Source organism: Hylobates moloch, unplaced genomic scaffold (genome assembly GCF_009828535.3).
Source record: "Hylobates moloch isolate HMO894 unplaced genomic scaffold, HMol_V3 SCAFFOLD_21, whole genome shotgun sequence".
Classification (NCBI taxonomy): Eukaryota; Metazoa; Chordata; class Mammalia; order Primates; family Hylobatidae; genus Hylobates; species Hylobates moloch.
This window is the reverse complement of record NW_026652296.1, coordinates 11681897-11697542: the sequence shown is the minus strand read 5'-3', so window position 1 is coordinate 11697542 and position 15646 is coordinate 11681897. Positions and strand designations below refer to the sequence as shown.

Below are 15646 nucleotides of genomic sequence, written 5' to 3'. Positions count from 1 at the left end.
CTTTAATGGCTATGTGGGAGGAATTTTTCCCCATATGTTTCAGAAATAATTAAAGAGAAAAGGATAGATTATTACAGTATGAACTCTGTTTTAAGACATATATTATGTTTAACTTTTCGAATAATTATTCCTGTTAACTGTTTTCTGTTGGCTCTCATTTCTTAACAGCCTGGGTTACTAGGTGTCTTTCAGAAGCTGATTGCATCCAAAGCAAATGACCACCAAGGTTTTTATCTTCTAAACAGTATAATAGAGCACATGCCTCCGTGAGTATGACTAGAACTTTCTGCATTTATTTAGAAATTTTGTCAGGTGCTCAGAAAAGTGCTAAATTTATACCGTTGATTTTTTTTAATTCTTTAGTGAATCAGTTGACCAATATAGGAAACAAATCTTCATTCTGCTATTCCAGAGACTTCAGAATTCCAAAACAACCAAGTTTATCAAGAGTAAGTAAAATAATCTGGATGTTCTGCAGAAGTAATGAAAGAAGGTAGCTAAAACCCTTAGACTTTATGGTTGCAGATACATTTTTTATCCATTTTAAACTTTATGCAAAAATACTTGGCCACATGTGGCGGTTCATGCCTGTAATCGCAGCACTTTGGGTGGCCAAGGGAGGCGGATCGCTTGAGCTTAGGAGTTCAAGACCAGCCTGGGCAACATGGTGAAACCCTGTCCCTATGAAAAGTACAAAAAAATTAGCCAGGCATGGTGGCATGTGCCTGTAATCCCAGCTGCTTGGGAGGCTGAGGTGGGAGCATCACCTAAGTCCCAGAGGTTGAGGCTGCAGTGAGCCAAGATCACACCCACTGCACTCCATCCTAGGTGACAGAGTGAGACCCTGTCTCAAAAAAAAAAAAAATATTTTAAGGGCCTGGTGCGGTGGCTCTCATCTGTAATCCCAGCACTTTGGAAGGTGAAAGTGGGAGTATTCATTGAGCCCAGGAGTTAAAGACCAGCCTGGGCAACATGGTAAGACCCTGTCTCTACAAAACAGCCAACCATGGTGGTGTGTGCCTGTAGTCCCAGCTACTCAGGAGGCTGAGGTGGCAGGATCACTTGAGCCTGGGAAGTTAAGGCTGCGTGAGCTGTGATCACGCTACTGCACCCAGCCTATGTGATAGAGTGAAACCTTCTCACAAGAAAAAAAATATTTTAAGATGTTTGTGTTCTCCAAACATTAAGTTAGTGTCAGTCATACTGTGTTCCAGAGGTTGGTTTATGGTTGGATACCAAAACATTTTTTCAATAGAGAGAATATTATAAGGAAATATAAATCAAAGACAGACAGCATGTAAAGGTCTATGATAGAAAGACAAGTTTTCTATTTACTAGAAGGCAAGTATTGATACCACAGCCTTTGGATGTTAATGATTATGCATAGGTTTATTTTGCAGACTTATCAGTTACCAGTTCAGTGCGTGAGTTCTCTATGCTGATATTCTGCATCTTCTTTCAACAGGTTTTTTAGTCTTTATTAATTTGTATTGCATAAAATATGGGGCACTAGCACTACAAGAAATATTTGATGGCATACAACCAAAGTAAGTTTTTATTATTTTTTAAAGGAAGAAAATGTTCTGACTTTTTTTTAGTACAAATCAGTATCTCTGTCTTATAGATGATGATGTGGTTCTTGGTATGCAGATAGTGTCTATGGTTTTCAAAATATTCTTAGGTATTGGGTGTAAAGAAAAAGTAATCCTGGCCCAGCGTGGTGGCTCATGCCCGTAATCCCAACACTCCAGGAGGCTGAGGAGGGAGAAAGCTCAGGAGTTTGAGACCAGCCTGGGCAATATAGTGAGACTCCATCTCAAAAAAAGAAAAAACACCCTGGAATCATTTTTCTAATCCTCTAGATTAGAGGACCCTGTACTCTACACACTGGCATTCTCCACAGCCAGTGTTCTATATTATGTTAAATGGTCAGTGTTGTCTCCAGGAGCCTGCCTTATTAAAACTAAAAGCAGAAAACACCACATGTTCTCACTCATAGGTGGGAATTGAACAGTGAGAACACTTGGACACAGGGCGGGGAACATCACACTCCGGGGCCTGTCGTGGGGTGGGGGGCAGGGGGAAGGAGGGCAGAGGGAGGGATAGCATTAGGAGAAATACCTAATGTAAATGACGAGTTAATGGGTGCAGCAAACCAACTTGGCACACGTATACATATGTAACAAACCTGCACGTTGTGCACATGTACCCTAGAACTTAAAGTATAATTTAAAAAAACCTAACAGCAGAATTTTCCTTCCCCCTTTTTAAAAAAATCATGCTAATCTTCTCCTATCATTCCAATTTTAGTATATGTGCTGCTAATGCAAACACAGCAGAATTTTTCATACGAGAAATACTTAGGACCAATAAATTAACTTTGTTTTTGACTTATCTGGTATATATGCAAAGAATGTATTTAGATGGCATTTCCCATTAGTAGGGAATAAAACAATTACAACGATAAGATAAAGAACAACTCTTAGGGAACATTTCTTTGGGGACAGTTAGAGATCCCTGTACTTTAGTTATGTCTCAAAAATTCTACATTGACTAAAAAATGAATTACTCTGGAAAGCAGACCAGTAAACATGGCTTCCGGCAGTAGGGGATTTTGAGGAAATCTCATGCACTGCTAGTGGGAGCCTGAATTAGCATGATCTTTCTAGAGAGCAAAACATATGCACTTTTTATCCAGAGCATTAGAATTGCCATATTCTTTGAGCCATATTTCCACTTCAAAGAATTGATTCTATTAACGCATAAACAGGATTTTGCATCATTTAGAATTACGGAAAACTTCACTTCTAGCATGTTTGCAACAACATAGAATGATTGGCCGAATTATTTTAAACAGCCATTAGCATTTATGTACCTGCAGGTATGTAAGCAAAGACAGTTGGGAAGTTTATAACCCAAAAATGTTAAAACTAGTTGTTTCTGGGTGGTGGGATGATGGGTGATTCTTTTTTTTCCTCCTTGCTCCTCTTTTTTTTTTTTTTCTTGGAGACTGGCTAGGTGTAATTTTTAAAGAAAAAAAGCAGAGAGGGCCAGGAATGGTGGTTCACGCCTGTAATCCCAGCACTTTGGGAGGCTGAGGCAGGTGGATCACCTGAGGTCAGGAGTTCGAGATCAGCCTGGCCAACATAATGAAACCCCATCTCTACTAAAAATACAAAAAATTTGCCAGGCGTGGTGGTGGGCACCTGTAATCCCACCTACTCGGGGCTGAGGCAGGCAAATTGCTTGAACCCACGAGGTAGAGGTTGTAGTGAGCTGAGATCGCACTGTTCCACTCCAGCCTGGGCAACAAGAGCGAAACTCCGTCTCAAAAAAAAAAAAAAAAAAGGAGATTATGGCATTTGGCTATAGGGTAGAGGGTGTGATGGGGTTTTTTTATGTTTTGACTTTCAGTGTCTTCAGCTGATCAAAAACAGCAGTCTTGTTATTTAGTAATTTATTATAAGAAGTAACTAAATAACATCTAAGCATTTTACTATTTCATTATAGTGATAATCTAATACTGAGTTGATTTATTTTGCTTTAATAGAATGTTTGGAATGGTTTTGGAAAAAATTATTATTCCTGAAATTCAGAAAGTATCTGGAAATGTAGAGAAAAAGATCTGTGCGGTTGGCATAACCAAATTACTAACAGAATGTCCCCCAATGATGGACACTGAGTATACCAAGCTGTGGTAAGTACTTCATTTTAATGTTTTTGTAAGTTATAGCTTCTTTCCAATATGACTGGAAAATTAACAAAGCTTATTCTCTTGGGGGCCAAGAGAATTTTGGTCCGATCTCAGCTTCTCCACAAGCAACCATCAGATCCAAGACATGATTTCTGGATCCTTCTGGGCCTAGAATGATCTTGTTTCCTGGTTCTTTTTCAGGGGGATTCATGGACCCCTTTAAGAGTCTGATCTAGGTGATCTCTAAGACAATTTTATGACAGAAGCCCAACTAAACTGACATATCTTTAAGGGGAAGAACTGAATAAGCCAAGAAAAGAACCATCTTAATTTCAAAGATCCCCTTTTATTCTTGAGACTATGAGTCTGTAATTTTGTGTCTCTGAGCAATTGTTGCTTTTAAGTCTTCCGAGTATTTTCTTGACCTTTTTATCTCTTGCTTTCTTCCAATCCAGGACTCCATTATTACAGTCTTTGATTGGCCTTTTTGAGTTACCCGAAGATGATACCATTCCGGATGAGGAACATTTTATTGACATAGAAGATACACCAGGATATCAGACTGCCTTCTCACAGTTGGCATTTGCTGGGAAAAAAGAGCATGATCCTGTAGGTCAAATGGTGAACAACCCCAAAATTCACCTGGCACAGTCACTTCACAAGTTGTCTACCGCCTGTCCAGGAAGGGTAAGTGTGTTGTCAAAGAACTCTGTGATAAATGGAGACTTTAATGGGAGGGCAAAAGGATAGTAGTTGTTCTGGTGTCTGTTTTCATTGGATGGGCGTAATAAAACTAAATCTCATTGAGTTACAGCAAGCTTTTTTTCTTTAATTAAAAACACTGAGCCCTTTTTTTCTTGTATTATGTACTACAAATATATTTTAAGTGAATGGATTTAGGAGTGAGAACAAAGGAGGAAAATCCCTTCAATAGAATGTAATAATGGCTGTGTAGTTGCATTTTGTCAGCACTTATTATAGAGTTTATTTCCCAGATCGAAGTAATCCATCTACTATTAAAATGTGGTAGCATTTTTTTATTTTTATATTTATTTATTTTTTTAGACAGGGTCTCACTCTTATCCAGGCTGGAATGCAGTGGTACAATTATGGCTCACTGCAGCCTCAACCTCCCAGGTTCAAGTGATCCTCCTGCCTCAGCCTTCCAAGTAGCTAGAACCCACTATACCCAGCTAATTTTTTATTTTTTTGTGGAGACAGGGTCTCCCTATGTTGTCCAGGTTGGTCTCCAACCCCTGGGCTCAAGCCATCCTCCTCCCTCAGCCTCCCAAAGTGCTGGGATTACAAGTGTGAGCCTGGCCACAGTTTTTTTTTTTAATTGCAGCATACTCAGAAATTAATAGATCATGGCATAAACCTAATAATGACTGTATAGTTGCATTTTGTCAGCACTTATTATAGAGTTCTTACATGTTACCTGATAAAATATATATTTTTCAAGCCAGACACAGTGGTTTATGCCTGTAGTCCTAGTGCTTTGGGAGGCCAGGGCTGCAGTGAGCTATTATGGTGCCACTGCAGTCCAGCCTGGGCAACAGAGCGAGGTCCTGTTTCTTAAAAAATGTGTATGTGTGTGGTGTGTGTGTATATATATATATATTTTTTTCATTGTATTATTACGGAGACTTTCAAACATATATAGAAAGAGCATAATGAAGCCTGCATGTGCCCAGCTTCAATAATTACCAATATCTTGCCAGTTTTGTTTCATTTGTTTCTCCTTTTATTCTCTGTATTGAGCAAGTCTTAGACATCATACGTTTCACCCGTAAGTACCTTATTCTACATCATTAACCAGTAAGGACTTTTAACCACAATACCACCATCACACCTAATAATAGTAATTCCTTATGGATCTATTCGTTAGACCTATTTTTGAAGATATAAAAGCAGTTGAGTTTCTGGAGAATCTTTGGATGGTGATTAATGACTGGCTGCTCTTCCCAGAGCTGTGGCAGCTCTCCCGTAGAAGATGGGGTTTGTATTGGTGCACCAAGATCTCCAACAGCCAGTGTGTGTTTCCCATCTCTCGTAGGTTCCATCAATGGTGAGCACCAGCCTGAATGCAGAAGCGCTCCAGTATCTCCAAGGGTACCTTCAGGCAGCCAGTGTGACACTGATTTAAACTGCATTTTTCTAATTGGGTAAACCCAGATGGTTTCCTAGGAAATCACTGACTTCTGAGCACAGCTGCATTAAAACAAAGCAAGTTTTCCTTTTGAACTTGTCACAAATTCCATCTTGTAAAGGATATTAAATGTTGCTTTAACCTGAACTTTGAGCAAATTAGTTGGTTTGTGTGATCATACATTTATGTGGGTGGCTTCTAGTTTGCAACTTCAAGGGGCAAGTATTAATAGTTCAGTGTGTGGCGTTGGTTTGCGTTGAGCATTTGCACGGTTTGGATAATCTTAAATTTTGACGGACACTGTGGAGACTTTGTTACTAAATCCTTTTGTTTTGAAGCTGTTGCTATTTGTATTTCTCGTCCTTTGTATTTTTTGTCTGCTTACGCTTTTATTGGAAATGTGAATAAGAATTACTTGTGTTACTTGCCAAGCAGTGCACATTTCATAGTTTCACATCTGTAATCAGCAATAAAAATCTTAAAATATGTACCTAAGACATCTTAAGGACAGGTTTTCGGTGCTCTCTCATGCTTTTATAAAAATGAAGAATTTCTTTAAATTTCTTCCTTTTCCTTTCCTGGACTCTATAAAATCCTAATTTCTAAATCATGTAAACTCAGATTATTTAGTCTTTTTTTTTTTTATATGGGGGAAGGGGACATTAATATAGATTTGGGGCTTAATTACTACCATTTTCTATAGCAGTTCCTAGGTGGCAGTGTGAGTTTTGGGTAGGTGGCTCCTCTGGGAGAAATGCTCTGCCTCGCTTAATGGGGTGTAGGTCGAGAGTACTTGAGACTGGATGTTTTGATCTCTTTCATCTCTGCTCTTCCCTGGAGAGTGGAGGTTACTTGGAACTTTTCAAACCCTGACACCTTAGAACCGTGAAGTCCAGTGGTGGATCCGGCAAAGGATGCCTGGTGAGGTTGGTTGCACTGGCTCCCTCCCTTGGCCTGGCCTATGGAATTGTATAGCATTCGTTTCTGAGGAATGAAGAATCAGAATATCTAAATTTTGTGAGGCACAATTTATGCTGGAATTGTTCATTGTCCATTCAGTGTAGTTAAACTGGAACTTTTGTCTTCCCAGCTCAAGTGATTTGTCACAGGAGTTATCGATATCTTTTTTTTTTTTTTTTTTTTTTTTTTTTTGTGCAGTGGCACAATTTCAGCTCACTGCAACCTCCACCTCCTGGGTTTGAGCAATTCTCCTGCCTCAGCCTCTCGAGTAGCTGGGATTACAGGCGTCTGCCACCACACCCAGCTAATTTTTGTATTTTTAGTAGAGATGGGGTTTCACCATATTTGTCAGGCTGGTCTTGAACTCCTGACTTCATGATCTGCCCACCTTGGCCTCCCAAAGTGCTGGGATTACAGGCATGAGCCACCGCACGTGGCAATAACTTTTTTAATCTTAGGCACTTGAATGGTTTTTCTTATTTTTTTGATTTTTGATTTTTTTTTTTTTTGAGATGGAGTCTCACTCTTGCCCAGGCTGGAGTGCAGTGGCACAATCTCAGCTGACTGCAACCTCCGCTTCCCAGGTTCAAGCGATTCTCCTGCCTCAGCCTCCTGAGTAGCTGGGATTACAGGCACACATCACCATGCCTGGCTAATTTTTGTATTTTTAGTAGAGACAGGGTTTCACCATGTTGGCCAGGCTGGTTTCAAACTCCTGACCTCGTGATCCGCCTGCCTCGGCCTCCCAAAGTGCTGGGATTAGAGGCTTGAGCCACTGTGCCCAGCCACCTGTTTCTGTAACGTTGCGTGAGAAATTTCAAGCTATCTTAAGTCTGTTTGTACCATCTAGTCATTTAAGGGCTTTTTCTTGTTTTTGTTGTTGTTGTTGGTTTTGACACAGTAATGGGAACACTACATTTTACATTATTTGGCTTAAGTGGTCGTTGGTGGAAAGATACTGAAATATTACTGAATCCATTTTTAAGCCACAAACAATTTATGTGGAAAGTCTGGGCTGGACAACAGGGAATTGCTGGTGATGGCTTCTGTGTGTTTTTCACTCACATGAGCTCCTTAAGTATTTGTTTGGCTTTGCTCTTGCTGAAGCTGCTTGTGAACAGTTAGTCAGTGCCCAGCAGGTACCTTTCTGGAGGCTGCTTGATTCAACATCTTAAACTCAGATCGAGTTCGAAACGTTTTCCTTCTTCAGTTCAAAAGGCTGAGTAGTAGATGGTGTGCCTTTTAAAATAGTTACTGAACAGCAAGACTAGTACATTTACTTTAGCACAGTTCATTAATTATCAGATAATTTTTTTAAATGCCTTCTATTGAAGTTGCTTATTCAATCATCCAAGACAGTTTTTATATCTGGCTTTAAAGATTTTAGGACATGGTGGACAGAAACTGCTGGAGTGGTTTTTTTCTTTTTTCTTCACAAGCCTTAGTGACTGTAGCTCAGTGGTGATGCACACTGTGGGTATGAAGATCAGGGTTTGAGTTACAGCACTGCTACTGACTGTGACCTCGAGCAAATGAGTTGACTTCTATGCCTTTTTTTTCTCTTCTGAAAAATGAGCATATTATTTACCTTCAAGGTGGTTGTAAGAATAAAATGAGATGATGCATGTAGCGTACTCAAGCAGAGAACCTGTGCAGAGTAAGCATGCATCAGGAAAAGCTGCTGGGGGAGCAGAGGGCTTGGGTGGGAGGAAGGGTTTGTTACTGAGCACACTTACCAATGTGCTGCATCCCTGGGAGGCGGGAAGGCTTTATGGAGAAGAGTCCTGGCATGGGCGGCCTCACCTGCACCCCAGGGTGTTTTTACAGAAGGGAAGTATTGCCAAGTTTCTCATCAGAGCTTCCTGCTAGGTCCATTCATTCTCCATGGTATTCAGTCATGTCTTTTAACAAGCTGATTTTTAAATAATTGAGTTTTTAAATTATTTTTATGTATTTATTTTTTTGAGACAGAGCCCTGCTCAGCCCAGGCTGGAGTGCAGAGGTGTGATCTCGGCTCACTGCAACCTCCGCCTCCTAGTTTCAAGTGATTCCCCAGCCTCAGCCTCCCCAGTAGCTGGAATTACAGGCACGCGCCACCACGCCCAGCTAACTTTTGTATTTTTAGTAGAGACAGGGTTTCACCATGTTTGTCAAGCTGGTCTCAAACTCCTGACCTCAAGTGATCCGCCTGCCTTGGCCTCCCAAAGTGCTGGGAGTACAGGTGTGAGCCACAGCATCTGGCCACCGCGTTTTTATTTTAAATGTATTTCTTTGTGGGAAACTTGGAAAATACAGAAAAAATATTTAAAAATTAAAACTAATTCATATTCCTACCTACATTAAGCATTTTGGTTCATTTGAGATCATTCTGTATATAGTTTTGTAATTTTTTAAACAATATTTACTTGGTAAACATTCAGTGGATGTATGTGATTTATCATTAGGATATATCATTACCAGATTATGTAGTTGTAGCCATTGTTGGATGTCTTGGAGGTTTTCTGATTTTGTAGACAACTCTTGAGATGAATATGTTTATGCATCAATTTTTAGTTCCTGAAGGTGGAATTACTGAGCCAATTTTCCTGTGCAAAGTTCATATCAATTTCTTTAACACACCTTTACCTACACTGGGCATTATTTCTTTGGTTGCCATTTTGATAAGCAAAAATGGTACTTTTCCTTACTTCTGAGGCATAATCAGATTGGCATTTAATCAAACTATTACATATATGTGGTAAAATTCATTTCTTTTTAACTTTTTTGTTGTTGTTGTTGAGAGGGAGTCTTGCTCTGCTGCCCAGGCTGGAGTACAGTGGTGCGATCTCAGCTCACTGCAACCTCTGCCTCCTGGTTTCAAGCAATTCTCCTGCCTCAGCCTCCTGAGTAGCTGGGATTACAGGCACCTTCCAGCATGCTTGGCTAATTTTTGTATTTTTAGTAGAGACAGAGTTTCACCATGTTGGCCACGTTGGTGGTATGGTGGCGAGCATAGCTGCTTTCCAATTTACTTTCTTTTATTTATTTATTTTTTTTGAGACGGAGTCTCTCTCTCCTACCCTGGCGAGATCTGCAAGGGGTCCATGGACTGGATGCAGTGTTCACTCCCTGACTTGGGGGAATATCTAAATTTTGAAGAGAGGGAGACCAGAGGAGACAACGTACACATAATTTCAGTAAAATGTACCTTTTCTCTGTGAAATTATTTTAAAATAAAATTTTAAATGTTAAAAGGACTAGGTGCAGTGACTCACACCTGCAATCCCAGCACTTTGGGAGGCTGAGATGACAGGATTGCTTGAACCCAGTTGGACTGGCCTGGGCAATGTAGTGAGACCCTATCTCAAAAAAAAAAAAAATTCATTAGCCAGGAATGGTGTCATGTGCCTATAGTCCCAGCTACTCAGGAAACTGAGGTGGGAAAATCACCTGAGCCCAGTCAAGGCTGCAGTGAGCTGTGATCATGCCACTACACTCCAGTGTGGGCGACAAAGCAGGACCCTGTCTTTAAAAAAAAAAAAAAAAAAAAAAAAAGTAGTAAAGAAAGGCTATACACTGCTGAGCACAGTGGCTCACACCTGTAATCCCAACACTCTGGGAATTCAAGGCAGGAGGATCGCTTGAGGCCACTGCAACCCAGCCTGGGTAACAGGGCAAGATACTGTCTCAAAAAGGAAAAAAAAAGCTATATTGTAATGTCTTACTATGCAAAGCTACTCATGAAAAACTTAAGCCAGGCGCAGTGGCTAACACCTGTAATCCCAGCACTTTGGGAGGCCGAGGTGGCCAGATCACTTGAGGTCGGTTCGAGACCAGCCTGGCCAACATGGTGAAATCCCATCTCTACTAAAAATATAAAAATTGGCCCAAGTGCAGTGGCACGTGCCTGTGATCCCAGCTACTCAGGAGGGAGGCTGAGACAGGAGAATTGCCTGAACCCGGGAGGAGGAGGTTGCAGTGATTCGAGATTGCACCACTGCACTCCAGCCTGGGCGACAGAGCCAGACTCCATCTCAAAAAATAAGAAAAACTTACTACTCTGTTTTTGAACTATAATTTTTTACTGTAATATTTTTAACACTTAATGCTTACTTGAGTGTATTACCAAAGTTACCCCAGGCCACCCCTTCTTCAATGGAGTACCCAGAATGAGTTGTTTTTGTTTGTTTTTTTTTTTTTTTTTTTTTTGAGACGGAGTCTCGCTCTGTCGCCCAGGCTGGAGTGCAGTGGCGCAATCTCGGCTCACTGCAAGCTCCGCCTCCCGGATTCACGCCATTCTCCTGCCTCAGCCTCCCGAGTAGCTGTGACTACAGGCGCCTGCCACCATGCCCGGCTAATTTTTTTTGTATTTTTAGTAGAGGTGGGGTTTCACCGTGTTAGCCAGGATGGTCTCAATCTCCTGACCTCATGATCCGCCCACCTCGGCCCCCCAAAGTGCTGGGATTACAGGCGTGAGCCACCGCACCCAGCCCAGAATGAGTTTCTATAAATAGACAGACACAAAAGATCACACTGGTCGGCTTCCAGTGTCGCCGCCACCAAGTACACTCCTTGCGAAAGCACATCAAGTCAGGGCCGCAGGCTCAGCTTCTCTAAGAACCTTCAGTCTGGGGGAGGGTTGTGATGTGAGTCACAGGTCCATGAATTCTTTTTTTTGACAGGTCCATGAATTCTTCTTTTTTTTGTTGTTTTTAAAGACGTAAAGACACTTCTTCTTTCGCTGCTTTTCTCCTCAGAATGTTGCATTTCCTTCCACCCTTAGCGTTTTCCATAACCTTCTGATCACAGAAGTTATTCCGGCAGTACAATCATAGGCTGGCTTTATAGTCAAACCTTTATAATCTTCTTCCACTTCTTCTAAAATTAAAAAAAAAACCAACTAGCCCAACCCTCAACCAGGCTGGAACGCATGTCCTCCTCAGTGCTCAATTATGGTGAGAGATGAGGATGCCCTGGGAAGTGTCCGGCTGTCTCCTCTCAGCTCCTTGGGGTCATTTCTTTGGGTAGCAATGTCAGGTCTGGACGGGGCACAAGTCCCTACATCCAGGTACCCAACATGCCTCTCAGAGGCAGCAGTGCCTCCCAGAGGGGCTGGCCCTGGTTCCCCTGCGACGAGCTTCCATCCCCTTACTCACATCTTCCCTTATTTTAGTTACTGCTCAACAGGACCAAACACTTCATTAGTAGCTGTTTATTGATCAATGGTTTTGATATAAAGTTATTTCAGATCTTCAGATTTTTGCCCAGATGGAATCACAAGCATTACAAAGTTTTTTCTTAAAAATAAAAAAAAGGATAGGGGCAAGTTGAGAGGGACCAACCTAGCAGTAGTGGCATCTGAGAATAAATTAACAAAAAAAATTTAGTATTACCATTTATTGATGACAAACACTAAGTTTTACTTACATTCCATGGGGAGAAAAATTCCAGCGTAAACAATGAATGGAAGCAGTACTTAACTCGCAGGGCTACCAGGCTTTCCATACGGACCACACGCAGAGCCTCCGTGCACACACTTCTGTGTACAGTAACACATCAAAAGCAACACAGCTGTATAGAGAAACGTAAGTCATTTCTTTTCAGCCCTAATGGAGATGTAATTAACAGTATCGAGCACTCTGGAAAATCAGTCTGCAGGTTTATATGGACTACATGGAGATCATATCCTGTAGTGTAGTGAAAGCTAAGTCCTCAAGAGCCATATGTATAGACACACAATGTTTTTTAATAATCTTTAAAACAGAGATCAAAGTTCATTTGTCCTGTTTGCATTAACAAAAATAAAAATGAAATAAAAATGGAACCAAATGATCATCTAGTTAAAATTCCTAAATTGTCCAATTTATACAACTGTGGGAGACTTACTCAAGGTTTTTGAAAGTCCAGGACTGTTTCAGCTGAACCAGAGGGCACACAATTTGCATCACTGAAACTGTCCTGGGTTAGTCAATGAAATAAAAATGTCTAACCACATACACATGGATATGATCTTTGTCGGTTAGATTATTGATAAAGTCAGTCTCAGACAAGTTTCCAAACTGTGCTATATAACTAGATACAATTGAGAAATTCTCAAATGAAAATTTTATATAGTGTCATATCAATCAAAAGAAAATAATGAAACTAAGAATACATATCACTGTTGGAAGAGAAAGTGGTGATGGTGTGGGTACTGCAGGAGGTGGTGGGGCCATAGCACGCTAGAAAAGTTGGGTCACGCTGAGTAGGAAGCATCTGATTTTCTCTGGTGCTTTTTAGCTCTGGGGCCGGTCAAAGGCCTCTCTCTGGCATGGCTGTCCAGGGTTTGTCCCAATGTGTCTGAGTGAGCCAGCTTGAGAAGGGGTCGTGCCGTTTCTTCTTTCACACAGGGGATAAAAAAGACCAAACGCGGAGGTGCCCAGGGTGTGGATCTGCTGGTGTCCCGGGAGAACCAGCTGGCTGGGCAGCCCTTCTTCCCCACAGGCAGCTGTTATTGTGTAGGGACCGCCAGGTCACCGAATGGCCATCACAACAAACCCCAGCACAGTCCAGCCCGGCCACAGCCGCCTCCTCGTGTTTCTGTTGTCTTCCCTGCTGCTGCCCACATCCTTTACCCACTGTGTCTCTAGGCCCACTGGAGGTATCAGAAATTCCAAATTTTCAAAGCAGTTTCAGTATTTTCAGTATATATGTTGGGATTTTATAATGGTTCATGGCCAGAAAAGGTTCAGCACCTCCCACACCTTTAAGGAAGAAAAATGAAAATGACACTAGTTTTGAAATGTAAGAGAATTAAAGTACTGTTAAAAATGAAAAGAAATTGGCAAACATCAGGAAGTACAATACTAAAAACCCCAGTTTATGATAACAAAAGTTTTCCCAGGATGTGCCAGTAAGTAAAATAAGCAAGGAGGGTGTGTGTACTTATCTCTGCGGGGGGAAAGGAAGAAAATGAGGGAAGAAATATATGTCTATATTTGTATAAAGAAACATACAGGAAAGACACAGGAGAAAGTAGTAAAAATGTGATCTATGGGGGAGGCTGTGGGGAGAATAGGAGGGATGGGATGGGGGCTGTCCGAGGGGAAGATTGTACCTTGTAAAATAATGCAGAGTTCTGACCATGTGAAGGTATGACCAACTCAAAAAGGTTTTTTTTGTTTTTTTGTTGGGACAGAGTCTCGCTCTGTCGCCCAGGCTGGAGTGCAGTGGCGCTATGTTGGCTCACTGCAACCTCCGCCTCTCAGGTTTTAAGCAGTTCTCTGCCTCGGCCTCCCAAGTAGCTGGGATTACAGGTGCCTGCCACCACACCTGGCTAATTTTTGTATTTTTAGTAGAGACAGGGTTTCACCATCTTGGCCAGGCTGGTCTTGAATCTGACACCTCATGATCCACCCGCCTCGGCCTCCCAAAATGCTGGGATTACAGGTGTGAGCCACTGTGCCCAGCCTCAAAATGTCTTTTAAAAGTAGAGCTCTCTGCCCAGAGAGTTTGGAAAACTTTCAGGCAAAAGGGCCAGAAAGTAACTCAGGCAAATATTTCCCCGCTGAGTCAGCAGATAGTGTGAACTCAACACAAACGAGGGGCAGCCTCCCCATCATCAGCGCCTTCCCCTTCATCAGTGCACTCACACAGACATTGGTCCGTTTCCTGTTCTTGGCATCTCTGTACTTTGTTGGTCCAACTCAGACAGCAACTTTAAGATGTTCAACGCAGCCTAGTGGGGATGGAAAGAAAGGTAAAGCCACAGCCACCGCTTGGGACCACAGCATAATACACTGGTCAGGCAGGCAAGAGAGTTCCTGCTGCCCAGCAAACAGGTAGCAACTTCTTCAACTCTGGTACTACTAAATAAAACTTTGAATTTTTAATTTAAAATACAAATTTAAAAATATTCAGTTACCTCATTGAATCATAACCTCTGAAAATGTTATATTTTTCCTTCTAGTATTTTTAACCTTGTGGTAACCAGACTGTATAAATGTTATATCCTGCCTTTTTTTTTTTTTTTGAGACGGAGTCTCACTCTGTTGCCCAGGCTGGAGTGCAGTGGCACGATCTTGGCTCACTGCACGCTCTGCTTCCCGGGTTCACGCCATTCTCCTGCCTCAGCCTCCCAAGTAGCTGGGACTACAGGCGCCCACCACCACGCCTGGCTAATTTTTTGTATTTTTAGTAGAGATGGGGTTTCACTGTGTTAGCCAGGATGGTCTCGATCTCCTGACCTCGTGATCCGCCCGCCTCTGCCTCCCAAAGTGCTGGGATTACAGGTGTGAGCCACCACGCCCGGCCCCTATATCCTGCTTTCTAACAAAAATCTATCATGTATTTTTCTTTCTATAGAGACAGGGTCTCACTAAGTTGCCAGGCTGGTCTCAAACTCTAGGCTCAAGCGATCCTCCCACCTTGGCCTCCCAAAGTGCTGGGATTACAGGTGTGAGCCTCCACACCCAGCCTATCATGTATTTTTCTTCTTATTACATTATCTTCGGAGACACTGTTTTGTTTTGTTTTGAAATGGAGTCTCACCCAGCTGCCCAGGCTGGAGTGCAGTAGTGCAATCTTGGCTCACTGCAACCTCCACCTCCCGGGTTCAAGCAATTCTCCTGCCTTGGCCTCCCAAGTAGATGAGATTACAGGCACCCACCACCACACTTGGCTAATTTTTTTTGTATTTTTAGTAGAGACGGGGTTTTACAACGTTGGCCAGGCTGGTCTTGAACAACTGAGCTCAGGTGATCTGCCCGCGCCTTAGCCTCCCGCAGTGCTGGGATTACAGCATGAGCCACCACACCCCACCCAGAGACATTAATTTCATGCATGCATGATGTCCCATCAAGCGAATACACCACAGTTTACTTAGA

At 42.0% G+C, this 15646-nt stretch overlaps 2 protein-coding genes across 12 annotated transcripts in view; one reads left to right on the top strand and one right to left on the bottom strand.

Annotated features, from left to right (window-relative positions):
* Nucleotides 1–5990, top strand: part of CSE1L (chromosome segregation 1 like) — a 50956-nt gene extending 44966 nt beyond the window's left edge. For both annotated transcript variants that reach the window (XM_032142283.2, XM_058432909.1), the window contains 6 exons: nucleotides 169–266; nucleotides 364–449; nucleotides 1466–1547; nucleotides 3551–3697; nucleotides 4150–4381; nucleotides 5751–5990. In XM_032142283.2, coding sequence (XP_031998174.1) covers nucleotides 169–266; nucleotides 364–449; nucleotides 1466–1547; nucleotides 3551–3697; nucleotides 4150–4381; nucleotides 5751–5840 — 735 coding nt within the window. In that variant the 3' untranslated portion in view covers nucleotides 5841–5990. The remainder of the gene's footprint in view (nucleotides 1–168; nucleotides 267–363; nucleotides 450–1465; nucleotides 1548–3550; nucleotides 3698–4149; nucleotides 4382–5750) is intronic.
* Nucleotides 5991–11979: 5989 nt separating this feature from the next.
* The window catches only part of STAU1 (staufen double-stranded RNA binding protein 1), an 80687-nt gene continuing 77020 nt past the window's right edge, over nucleotides 11980–15646 (bottom strand). For all 10 annotated transcript variants that reach the window (XM_032142281.2, XM_032142282.2, XM_032142274.2 and 7 more), the window contains 2 exons: nucleotides 14414–14499; nucleotides 11980–13525 (listed from right to left, as the gene is read on the bottom strand). In XM_032142281.2, coding sequence (XP_031998172.1) covers nucleotides 13510–13525; nucleotides 14414–14499 — 102 coding nt within the window. In that variant the 3' untranslated portion in view covers nucleotides 11980–13509. The remainder of the gene's footprint in view (nucleotides 13526–14413; nucleotides 14500–15646) is intronic.